Source organism: Podarcis bocagei (genome assembly GCF_964188305.1).
Source record: "Podarcis bocagei genome assembly, chromosome: 7".
Lineage (NCBI taxonomy): Eukaryota > Metazoa > Chordata > Lepidosauria > Squamata > Lacertidae > Podarcis > Podarcis bocagei.
Window position 1 is genome coordinate 77931838 of NC_138132.1, and position 13279 is coordinate 77945116.

General features: G+C 42.2%; 1 protein-coding gene across 10 annotated transcripts in view; it reads left to right on the forward strand.

Annotated features, from left to right (window-relative positions):
* Positions 1–13279, forward strand: part of KIF1B (kinesin family member 1B) — a 138937-nt gene that overhangs the window by 2070 nt on the left and 123588 nt on the right. For all 10 annotated transcript variants that reach the window (XM_081201355.1, XM_081201347.1, XM_081201350.1 and 7 more), the window contains exon 2: positions 8350–8529. In XM_081201355.1, the coding sequence (XP_081057481.1) occupies positions 8424–8529 (106 nt within the window). In that variant the 5' untranslated portion in view covers positions 8350–8423. The remainder of the gene's footprint in view (positions 1–8349; positions 8530–13279) is intronic.

The window sequence follows — 13279 nt, forward strand, 5'->3', positions numbered from 1 at the left end:
TAAGATCCCAACAACATAACCATCATGGGAAGTTGCTGTGATGGTGGTTGTCAGTGACACCCCTCAAAATAAAGCATTTATACTTCATAGCTCCCTAGCTCCATCACAGATATATTTTGTGAATCTCTGCAAATCTCAGTAACTACTTCTCTCAATAAAGAAATCCCTTTGAATCTCAGCCCCCCATCTCCATCAGTTCTGCCTCCAGTTTCCCCACTGTGAATGCTCTGAGAGAACCCTCTCCTGAGTGGGACCCGTAGCCTCATATTTATTTTAAGAGAGCAGTTTTCAATGTTTGCATCCTTTTTCGCTGAAGCTCTGTTGCAGCTTCATCTTTTAAGCAGGGCGGGGTTTGAAGCAGAATTCTCCTTCATTTTATATTAATTTCTGTCTCTACCCCAACCCCAATTTCCTACAGCAGTGAATTGTTTGGGAAATGCAGGAACCTCTGTGTTTGTCTTTTCCCTACCTCTCCCCCCAGCTTTTCCTCTTCTCTGCCATAAACAGCTGCCGTTTTGTTTTGATGCGTTTCCCCATCCCCCTTTCCTCTATATCCAGCACAGCACAATTACGGGGCAGCCATATTGGGATGATGATCCGACAGTCCTCTAGGAGCTTAATCAGGGATGGGGCAGAAGGTCAAAAAATACTGTTTTGGAATTGATGGCTTTAGTGCAAATGCTCACCGGGTTTCATGGAGTTGTCTGCTAATTGTCATGGCCTGCTTGCATCTTCATAGTTGTGTCTGTACCTGCTCAAGTTGAATTTTCGAGGGTGGGGTTGTAGGACTCTGTGAGTTGCCTTTTTGTGTTGTACATCTCTCTCTGTGTATTATATTATGTAATATTTCTTACTGTGAAATTTGGTGTTTCTCTGTATGGAGCAGAGATTTTAAAGCTTTTGCCCTAGTCCTTCCACCCTCCTCTTCCTTTTGTCTCCATCTTACTGGCTGCACACAGTGACTGCTGTGAATTTTTATTTATTATAAAGTGCTAAGTGGATATTCAACTCTATAGAAATATATGATGACGATGGAAGGTATTTAAGTGTCCCTGTCATACAGCTTCCATAGCTGTAGGAGTATGAAGGAAAAAATGTGGTTTTGTGACTGATGCCTAACTTGATAGCATTCAGATGCTTGGTACTGCTGCTTTCATTTAAATTTAAAACGGTTACCAGTCTGTATTAAGATGATAGACACCAGGCCTCTGCCTGTCTCTTTCCCTGTTACAGAACGTAAAATTTTACACATACTCTCTATGAATATTCACACATACTGCCTCTGTCCTGGATGTTTCTAAGTTAACTTTGCATACATTAATCTCTGACCTGGTTTCAGTTGTCATCTTAGTCATGGTGAGATTTTTGTTGAAGGTGGTCAGATTTTAATTCAAAAGGTAACATGCATTGCCCTTAATAGTTTTAAAGGCCAGCTTTGGCTTCCCATTAATTTAGCCGTCTGGTATGTGGAGCTTTTATATGGTTGTGTGTACTGTGTGCTAAGGAAACATAGAAAACACATGAAGCCAATCAAAAATATTTGCTTGGGTTTGTTTCAGATAATATTCCTGGAATTAATTCCACCCAATGGTTTGGTATTTGTCTGGCAGGGACTAGGATGGAAGATGCAACAGAAAAAGTGGAGGGCATGAAGATAGAGGTGTGGTACCCAGCAGGCCTGAGTAGCCTTTTTGAGAGGTTTAGTCCTCCAGTAGAAGTGATGGTTAATTGTTTTGCTGAATTAACTGTAAAGTTTTTGCCAACTCTGCTAGAAAAAGCTTTTGGACTCCTGCATTCCTGGCCAGCCAGGGGCCCTTGGGATTTTTGAAAGGTCGTTACATTTTGATCTGAGTATTAAGCCGAGAGGTGCAAAATAAGTCAAATGGTTTAAAATGTAGTCACCATTAAAATGGCCACAAACCTGGACGGCTTTAAAAGGGGATCAAGCAGACTCATGGAGAATAATAGCCACTAGTCATGGTGATATTGCCTCTATTATTGGAGGTGGTATGCCTCTGAATGCCAGTTGCTGGGGTTCGCGATTGGGAAAGTACTTTTATGTACGTGTCCCACTTGTGGGCTCCTCATTGGCATCTATGAGAACAAAATGCTAGACTAGTTGGGCTTTGGTCTGATCTGGCAGGTCTCCCCTGTTCTTACACACAGGCACACTCAATAATCTAAGCTGGTGCTAATCATTACATATACTGTAATTGTAGTGAATCCCTAAGAAGCCCTAAGATATGAGTCCTGAACCTATTACTGGTCACTGAGTGACCCTTAGTTCTAGTTTTATATGAGAGGGAGGACAAAAACTTCTCTCCACTGGGAACATACATGAAACGGATGAAGAACTTGTCACCCTCTAAATGTTGGACTCCCAATTCGCATCAGCCCCAGCCAGCATGACCAGTGGTCAAGGCTGTTGGGAGTTGGAGTTCCAACAAACTGTGGAGGGCACCATGTTTTCCATCCTTAGACTAGTATCTGGCCAGTCTGTCATTTGTTTTTTTTTTAAGTTTTAGCCTCTGCTGGTCTCTCATGTTCAGAATGGAATGTCACTGTCAGTTTTTGAGTTGGGAAGTATATAATAATAATAATAATAATAATAATAATAATAATAATAATTATTATTATTATTATTTATTTATACCCCGCCCATCTGGCTGGGCCTCCCCAGCCACTCTGGGTGGCTTCCAACTAAATATCAAAATACAGTAATATATCAAAATACAGTAATATATACTTCATAATGTATTCTTTTCCTCCCCCATCAAAAAAAGAAAAAAAGAGAAAAAGTTACATGCATTGGGAAGCAGACACAAAGTGGTTTCACCCTATTGTGCGGGGTGGGGAGTGTGGCTCACCCTTTGTGATTCAGTTTATAAACTGGAACATAGGAAGCTACTTTACACCAGTCAGTTTATTTGTAAATCTAGCCTAGTATTGGCTACATTGGCTAGTAGATGTGTCTCAGGTAGAAGGTCTTTCCTGTCACCTCCTCTTGACACCCTTTTAACTGGTAATTCCAGAGATTGCATCTGGGACATTTTCACACAAAGCAGGTGCTCAACCTCTGAACTTTAGTTTGCCAGTTGTCAGATGACTTTGATAGCTGCTTCCTTAGGCAAACAACTTTAACACCTTTTACAAGGTGTTGTGAGGCTGGAGGCTGTGCCTTACTTGTGAAAGTACCCAAGCTTCGTTATTGCACCTTTTCAAATTGCATCAGTAATTAATGTGTTTTGCTGAAAATGCTCCTAACAACTGGGATGTAGGGAATAATAATAATAATAATAATAATAATAATAATAATAATAATAATAATAATATACCACCATTTGAAGATCACGGGTGGGGAGGGGTTCACAACATAAAAATACAAAACAAGAACACAAAATACATAATGAAACCAAAATAAACCAATAACCCCCCCTCCCAGAAACACATTTAAAAGACCATGGAATGTTAATCAGTCAAAAGACTGGTAACAGAGAAATGCTTTTGCCTGGTAATGTAATGAAGGTAGAAGGCAAGCCCCCCTGGGGAGAGCATTCCACAAATGGGGAGCCACCGCAGAAAAGGCCCATTCTTATGTTGCCACCCTCTGTACCTCTTGTGAAGGAGGCAGATGAAGAAAGGGCCTCAGTTGATGGTCTCAGCGTCTGACTTGGTTTATATGAGAATAGGTGGTCCTTGAGGTATTGCTGTCCTGAGCTGTTTAAGGCTTTTTAGGTCAAAAGCAACACTTTGAACTGGGCCCAGAAACTAATTGGCAGCCAGTGCAGTCAGGTCAAGATCAGTGTAATATGCTGAAATCGTCTTGCCCTGGTGAGCAACCTGGCTACCGGATTCTGCACCAGCTGAAGTTTCTGAATCATCTTCAGAGGCAGCCCTGCGTATAAATGTGTTGCAGTAATGTAACTTAGAGGTTACCAGAGCATAGATGACAGTTGTTAGGCTATCCCTGTCCAGATATTGGCACAGCTGGGCCATTAGCCGAAGCTGATGGAAGGCACCCTGTGCCACTGAGGCCGCCTGAGCCTCAAGTGACAACAAAGGATCCAGAAGTACCCCCAGGCTGTGTACCTGCTCCTTCAGAGGGAGTGTAGCCTCATCAAGAGCAGGCAACCTACCATTCATCTGGTCTAGGGTACTGCCCACTGAATTCAGCTTCAGTTTGTTGGCTCGCATCCAAGTCATGACCGAGGCCAGACAATGGTAATGCCACACCTGCAGATGTAAAGGAGAAGTAGATTATAGGTTGCCTTCCCATCCTGCAGCTGTCAACTTTTCTTTCTCTGGTGCCTAAAATTGTTTTCTGAGAGACAGTTGTGTCTCTCAGAAGGACAGGCCTAAATAGTCAGAATTACTGTTTTTTGTTTAGTGGCTTTTAGTCTAGTTCCTTTAAAAATCTTTTTCCCCTTCTAACAAGACTCTGGAACACTCTGTTCAGCAGCCTATTCCATTTTTCACTGGTTTCGTCATCTGCCCAGGCATTAAAGCAGCACTTCAGATGGCAGTGTGTGAGCTTACTAAAGAAGGCTTGTTCAGAAGAATGGTGTATTGAAATGTTGTTTCCCAGCATGCTTATTTAGTCAGGCTACACATTTCGCATATTGAAGTCAGAGAGAGGATTAAATTGGGCAAGTGTGCCCCCAATCTCATGTTTGACCTCTCAATAAATTGGCCCGTCTCTTTAAAAACAAATACACCCAGCAAACACAAAACACTGACTGTTTTGCATCTTTGCATGTTCTCTGTTCTGAGATTTTTCATTCTAAAGTGATGGTGCCTGTTCAAGAGAGAAGGAACACAATACCTGAATCATGCGATGGAGTAAAGCAAAAAAAAGTCTGTTACAAATGTGCATAAGAGCAAAAGAAGAGTCTGGTGGATCAGGCCAATGGCCAGTGTTAGAAATTAGCCAGGCACCAGGCACATTTTGTGACTGGTGCAGGTCCAATTGTGACCATGTGGAGATCTCTGGATGCCAGGTTGGCGACTCACATCTCCATCTGGTTGGCCGTTCTAACTTTCTTAAGCAGGTAAGCCAGGCACGGCGAAACTTGGCCCTCCAGCTGTTTTTGGACTACAATTCCCATCATCCCTGACCACTGGTCCTGTTAGGGATGATGGGAGTTGTATCCCCAAAACAGCTGGAGGGCCAAGTTTGGGGATGCCTGAGGTAAGCAGAACAGCTTATTTATTGCATTTATATCCCACCTTTTCTTCTGCAAGGAGTATATGGTTCACCCCCTTCTCAGTTAACCTCACAGGTCATAGGGCTGTGGCTGGCCCAAGTGAGCTTCATGACCCCTGGATTTGAACCCTGTCCTCCCAGGTCCTAATCTGACACTAACCACTACTCCACACTGATTTCCTAGAGTCCTTCTGCTATGAGGCAGCTATATAAGTTAAGTAGGTAAATTAATATGAGGAAAACAAAACATCACTTAGAAAAAGATCTGAATTGTTTTCCATGAAGCTTGAATTTATGTTATTCTGGATTGTTTTATTTGATGTTTCAATGTGTTGTAAACCATTTTGAGATTTTGTTTTCCTTAAAATATCAAGCGGTATAATAATGAAATTATTCTTATTATTAACAACAACAACAAATCCCATTGTAAAAAGCACGGCTAGAAATTCTGTGTGGTGACTGCAACCTAGAACCAGATGCCAATGGGATGTATGCACACAGGATTCAAGCAAGATTCAAGCATTCTTTCTTCCTGTGATTTCCAACAACTCCTATTCAGAAGCATTAGTGCCTCTAACTTTGGAGGCAGAGCACAGCCATTATGGCTAGTAGCCTTCAATAGTCCTCCTCCATGACTTTGTCTTGTTTGTGTGGTATGAATCCATTGAATTATATCCAAGTTTGAAGAACAGACCAGCTTGGTAACTGGTGCACAGTAAACCAGAGGTGTGAGATCCATCGCTTTCCAGATGTTGCTGGACTCCAATTCCACCATCCCTGACAATGGTCATTCTGACTGAGGCTGATGGGACTTGGAGTCCAACAACATCTGCAGCGAGGAATCTCATAAATGAAGTAGCTTTGAATGAGTAAATGCTGGATTTTCTCATTCTGTTGGAGGCTGTGCTATCCTCTGATTCTTTAGCAAAATTACCAGTGTAACGCAATCTATTATGGTAGAGATGAGATTTATTATTGGAAAGAGCAGTTTAAGTCATCAGTATGCAATCCCTGCTCAAGGATGAGGAAGGCTGTATCTTCTTTGTGGTGTAAGGTGCTACAAAAGGACACTTAAGTTGAGGATTCCAAAGTACTTAATGTACCTTCTATGATATTACCAGAAGTTTTTTGTCCATTAATCCAAAGTGCTTTTAGTTCTGTTCCAAGACAGCTGAATTGATGATAATGAAAGACTGTAGAAGGCAAAGGTTGTACAGTATTGCACTATTAACATACATGCATCTCTGCTGTCTTCATCTCTTGGTTTGTAACTTAACGGATTTTTGCAGACACACCTACAAGCTAATATGTAACTTTCTTGTTTTGATGTGGCATGAGGAATTGTGAGTTAGCTAGCAGCCAATACTCGTTTTATTTGGTGGGTGGGGGAAATGACCTGTCTCACAGTATAGCTACTGTGAGATATAATAGTTGTCCAGTTAGCTATACTACTCAACAGTGGCCAAATACCTGACTAATAAGATGACACATCCAATTCCTTTATTTCACCATGCAACCTGTCTTCACCATTGTGAAAAGGGGCCATAGTGTGAAAAAATATGGGGGAATATTTTAGGATAAATTTGTTTGTTTGTTTGTTTGTTTGTTTCAAATGCACCATGAACGGTAAGCCAGAAATAAACTGAGAACAAACTTTGGTTTGTTTATGATTTACTGCTCATGGTTTGTTTGAAAGAAACAAACCATGATCCAGGTTTGGATGACAGGAAAAGTCATTCTATGGCTTGTTTGAGTCACGTGGGTGCTACATGGGAGGGGAGAAGCCACATGATGACTCACGTGTTAAAGGAGAGAAATGTTCACAAGTAAGCTATGGTTTAATACAAACAGTGGCCTATTATTTCTAAGGTAATGCAGCCCTTGACAAGAAAAAAGGCAAATCTCCATGCCCTAAAGCAAATCTCTCTCTGGGAGAATCCTACTTTAGGTGCTTAAAACAAAGTGAACAATATCCTCAACTGCCTCCTGATCAGAGTCTTTACTTAAGAGAGTCTAGTACAGTATATCTTTTGTCAATGTAAGCTGAACTGAAGATAGCATCTCAAAAGGAAGAGCTGTAGAACGTTTTCTCAAAGGAATGGAATGTTTAATTCATAATAATAAGGTTTACCACACTCTACATTCTTTATAACATAGTGGCATTGTGAAAACTGGGTATTGTGGATGACCACTTGTAATTTTACAGGTAGGCCATCTGTTTATAATTTTTTGTGTATATTTGTGTATAAGATGTTAGATATTTTTGTTTAAATAACTATGAATAGCCTTCAGTTGGATGTCCTTTTGGTGTATCCTGCGTTAAACGAAGCTCAAATTATTTATTTCTTCAAACAAGGAATAGCAACATAGACCAGAAAAGGACAGCCATGTCAGTAAATAGAACAAGTTAATAAAAGGAGAGGATGCTAAATGATATCTCCAGTCTCTCTGTTAGCTGATTCAGGATTAGTTGTTCTCAAGCCTATCTGCGGAAACACAATAATTTGCCCACAATGTACTCTCTCTCCCAGCTAAACTGCATTTTTCACTATGGCTATTTGCTCCTGGAACTTGGTGATTTGGTCTATTTGCTTTGTTAGCCAGCAGCTGCGAGGATAGAAATGTTTCAAACAGAAACCTGCTTCCCTCCCTCTTTTCTACAGAATCAAGGAGGGAGGAAGCTGTTTTTAGGGTGACTTCAAAGGCAAAGCCACCTCAGCATGTATTTTAATTTTTATATACTCTGTGAATGGAGGAAATCCCTGGGGTTGTGTAGATTTCTTTTAAGCTTTCCACATGTACCAATAAAATGAACAAACAGCACAAAGAATGGCTGTCCTTTTAATCCCTCTGAGTCAGGAGTGATGTCAGTTTGCAGGCTCCATGTTTTCTCCTTGAGGGAGGGGCTGGAAACAATCATTTCCCCTGAAAGCTATTACTTGACAGTGGCTAGCGAGAAGGAGGGTAACCCTGGATACGCTCGGCCTCCATGAAGCCAAAAAATATGAAATTTGTCTGTAGGGGGGTATCTAATGAGCTAAGCTATTATCCTAGCAACCATCAAGATGTCTGGAATGTATTTTCAAATTATTGAATTTCTCTCTCTCTCTCTCTCTCTCTCTCTCTCTCTCTCTCTCTCTCAAAAGATAACTCCAGGAAAGAAAAAGCTGTGGAAGTTCTTCGCTCATAATTTCTGGAGTACACACAAGAGAACTGCAAAATGTCAGGCGCTTCAGTCAAGGTGGCTGTCCGGGTCAGACCCTTTAATTCCCGAGAGACCAGCAAAGAGTCCAAATGCATCATACAAATGCAAGGCAACTCAACCAGTAAGTTTGGTGCAAATCTTCAGATGGAGTGGTTTTTCCTTGATGAGATTCTCAGTAAATTGGTTACTGTCTAGCTTATGTCATTGACAAATGGTTCATTTAAGGAAATCCTTTCTTTTTGTATAAGTCTTGTGATAGTTTTTTCAAAAGGCGTTATAATTTGCTTAAATGCATTTTTGCTTATTAATACTCTTTCTCTTGCTGTGGATATGTCAAAAGCAGAAACGTGATTTGGAGACTTCCTTTTCTTTGGCAACATTGCATGATCATTTCTGTATGAGTTTTTCTTTGGAAATGGCAGAATGGTTGTCCATTATGCATGTGTGTTTGCTTGAGAGGAAGCTTAAATGCCTTTTGGTCTGTGGCTCCATTTTTGTGGCTCCAGAAGGAGTGTAACAACAGGGATCATCCAGTTTGCAATTTATGGGGTAATTCTGCTATCAGTAAGACAGGTAACCAAGAGGGAGGGAAAGCTGAAGTATTGCTTAGCAACCAGACAGAGTAGTATGATGTTTGCTGAAGTAGTACATCCCCTGATTCTGAGTGTTTTCTGCTGTATGACTCCTTGCTATGTACAAGGCCTGAATTGAGAGAGACAAAATCTCTCAAATTATAAGCTGGTTGTAGTCAGTTTTCTGGTAAAGTGTTATCAGGAATACTTTTCTCTCTGAACTCCCATCTGTGTTATTTAAATGAATTTGTTAACAACTCCATGATTAAAGGTGTCCTGGTGTTGTTGTTTTGTGGTCTGGCAGTTTGAACCCCTGGTACACCTGTCATCATAGATATAACTGTCTAAGTGGTAGTTTTCAAGGAACAGAGTTGTAAAGAAATAAATGAACAAGCTCTGAGGATCAAGCTGTAGCCGCTTCAGTAGGGAAAGGCTTAGTTTGCATCTTTCTATTGAACTGATTTTGCTGGGAATGTTCTGACCTGCAGCCTTTTGGGGAACGTCTCCAGGCAGACAAAAGCAAATTGAAATAGCAGGTGGTCAGACTTAAGTCACTTCGACCCATTTAATAACTGTGGGAAAGTAGCATTAGAGATATCCTGGAGCCTTTGTCATCTGAGGGTGGGCTTTTCTAGTGTGCTATTAGGTAGGAATTATGCAAGGAATGTTCAGAAAAATGGATCTCCTGAAAAGGAGAAAGTGGAAAGGGAAGAGGCTGCTTTTCAGGCGGTAATGGGGGGACTATTTTCACACGCTTTTACAGGCTCTTGTCCCCTCCCCCCCTTGTGTTCTTACTGAGCGGCATGAAGGTGTGTATAGAAATATACACTTCTTTAAAAGGAGTCCATAACCTCTAATCCCAACCTCCCCCCCCCCCCAAAAAAAAATACCATGTGAATGATAGCAGAATATCTCCTGTTCCAGCCTGTCCTGGGTGTGTGGTGTTGTATCTAGTCCATGTGCTGCAGTGGTTAGAGCAGTGGTGAACAACTCCTTTCAGCCTGAAGACTGCGTTCCCTGGTGGGCAACCTTCTGAGGTCCACATGTCAGTGGTATGCAGAGTTGAGGCAAAACGGGTGGAACAGCAAATAGGAATTTTATATTTCATTACAGTGGTGCCTCGCAAGACGAAAATAATTCATTCCGCGAGTCTTTTCGTCTTGCGATGTTTTTCGTCTTGCAAAGCACGGTCCATCGCAACTGCGCCTCTTCAAGCAGCTTTAAAAAAAAGCGCAAGACATTTTCGTCTTGCGAAGCAAGCCCATAGGGAAATTCATCTAGCGAAGCAACGCAAAAACGGAAAACCCTTTCGTCTAGCGAGTTTTTCGTCTTGCGAGGCATTCGTCTTGCGGGGCACCTCTGTACTACACACACTCACCCACCTCTCCTCTATATCCTCCATCCAGGTGAGCGAAGGACATTATATCAGAATTCAAAGGCACATTCTAGCTAGGCAGAAATTCTCTGGGTGTGATGCAGAGGCCAGTGAGGGGTGTGGTGTGTGGCCAGGGACAAGACAGTTTCATCATATTACACTGATTGTGGCTCAGCTGCACTGGCTAGCAATTAGTTTCTGGGCTTTGAATTATAAACAGCTCAGGACTGCAGTATCTCAAGGACTGCCTCTCCCCATATGGACCGACTTGGACACTGTGATCATCACCTTGAGGCCGTTTTTCATGGGCCTCCTTCATGAAAGGTCCGGAGGGTGGTAACATGAGAATGGGCCTTTTCTGCATTGGCTCCCCGTTTGTGGAATGATCTCCCCAGGAATGTTGTTGTGGAACAAACAGCAATAACATCTAGAGTAGAACATTAGAGGTTTGTCTGATTATTGGGAAATTGGGAGTGGGGTGAGTGCTTGGGGAGATGTATGATTTAATCCAGCATGGGTTGACTCCTGTGTTCTGCTTTTAAAACATGCCAGCTATGCATTCTCTTTTGGCTGAGCTTGATTGGGTTCCTAGTTGTCTGTCAGTAACAAAAAAAATTAACAAAGTCAATTGACACTGAAGTGACATAGATTATCTCCTTTCTGGGTATACTTGTTGAATATTGAACTGTAATTTTGACTAAATCTGCATATGGCTTTGGCCTGAACTGAGCATAACCATGGTTTGTTTAACAAACCACATGTTAAACATGAGATATTCCATAATCTAAGAAGCCATGGCTTGTTTCTACAGCTTTTGGTTTGTTTTCCAGCTGCACTTTCCTCAGTAGTTTGATGAACGTCTGGGGTGCAGTGGTCAAACAAACCCATGGTTAAGCGTGTTGGGTTCACATGCAGTGCTAACCCCCACAGTTAAGGGAAACAAGTTTTGTAAGCCACCAACAAATAAGCTCCTGATTGGTTGGCAGTTAGAAAACCATAGTTACACTTCTGGGCAGAGTTCACGCATAATGCTAAGGTTTAGTTTAATATAGTGTGAACCAGGTGTTTGTAAATATTTTGCTTAGAAAGGAATAAAAGTTCTTTTCTGTAGTTTCAGGAGTGAGTGAGACAGCATTCTGCAAAGTCTAAAATGTACAAGATACTGAGAAGCCCATGAAAATGCCATGCTATTTCCTGATAAATCTTAATTAGATAACTAGACAGTTTGTTCAGCCCATCTTGTAAGAGCAGCTTAACAATTGCTTGGCATGTTGTGTGGCATGCCTATGCATTGCTAAGGACAAATAGACATTTAGAACTGTTGGAGATACTGGCTTTCGCCCAGGAAAGGAAGTTGCCTCCTCTAGCAAATATGCATGGATTTAAATATTTGGAAGTTGCCAATACAAGTTTCCTTTGTCCTTTTTGAAAGAGGGTGGTACTGCTAGAATTTTACAAGCTGTCCTTAATATTCTATGGAAAGCAGTTTTTAGAAAATATCTGTCCTCTAGTATAATCCACCCTGTTTAAACTTGCAGGTGCATTTAGGATTCATACAGGCTGTAATGTTTCAATGCAGGTGAGGCTACATCATGGTTAAGCCACGGAGCAGTAAGCTGTGATCCCTGCCTCAAGTGCTGTGTCTGAACTGGGTATCATGGCTTGTTTTGCTCCAAATAAATGATGTTCTGAAGCTGAGAACAAAGCTTGGCTTCAGATCATTTTATTTTATTTTTTTGAACAAAACAAACCATGACCCCAGTTTGGCCATAGCACTGAGCCAGGGAATTGGGGCTTGTTGCTACTGCTCACTAATGGGGAGGAATGAAGCAGCAATGATCTGGGCATTCACAGCAATGCCTTAACTAACCGTGGTTTAATCACAACATGCAAATGCAGCCTTTATCTCCTTTCTTTATCTTTTTTTCGTGTGCGTGTGTGTATAGAATTGCACAGTGAAATCCTGCAGTCCAGCTGAAATCACATGTACTGTCTGCATTAAGAGGCTGGAATGTTGGCAGCACGCCTGGCCTGCTTGCAGGGCGGTCGGAGCTGATTGCAGATGCTACACAGCAGAAAGTTGTTGTCATGGAGGATATGGAAATGAGAATGGGTTTGGGTTGCTGGTGGTGGTGGTGGGAAATGGGGGGAAAGCTGACAGCAGAGGTGCCAACTTGTGGGAGAGATTGGGGAACTAAAGTCATGTCAGGATGCCGGAGGAGCAGAACGCCTCAGCAGTGCAACTTCAATGGCCAGAGGTTCCTCCTTCGCCTCCTGCTGCCTCTGCCACCATCCAGGGGCTGCATATTCCCTCCTTCCCAGCAGCAGCAGCAGCAACAGCAGGAGGAGCCAGCCACTGAAGCTGCGCCATGCTTGGCTCTGCAGTTGGCCCTGAGTTTTTTGGACATTGCAGGGGCCTGGCCTCCCTCACAAAAATATTGGGGGGTCTAAAAGGGTTGGGCCCCCAAGAGTTGGTGATCCTGACTGGCAGTGGGGTTGCATAGTTGCCTCTGGGGTTGAGCATTTGCAGCTTTATACAGCCAAAACTAAGTTATTTGCAGACTTCATAACTGCCTCAAAGCTCCAGTAGCTATTAGGGCTAAAAGGAAGAATGGAACCACAGCTGGTTTCGTGGAGGCAGTTCTTACAGGTGAATGGCTGTTTACCAGCTTTCCATGATGAGCACTCTTAGGCTATGTTCTCAGAGGATGACTTTAGCAAATCTCATCTATTTATTGCTGCTTTGTTCTTGATGAGAGCTGGTGCAACACAATTCTTTATAGCAGGTGTTGCCAACCAGGTGCTCTGCAGATGTTTTGAATTCTAACTCCCATCAGTCCCAGCCAGCATGGCTGTCTAGGAGGGCATTTCTGGAGCTCATGTGCTTCCCTCTCCTCTTTTGTGAGGCAGGCTGTAATTTTTTT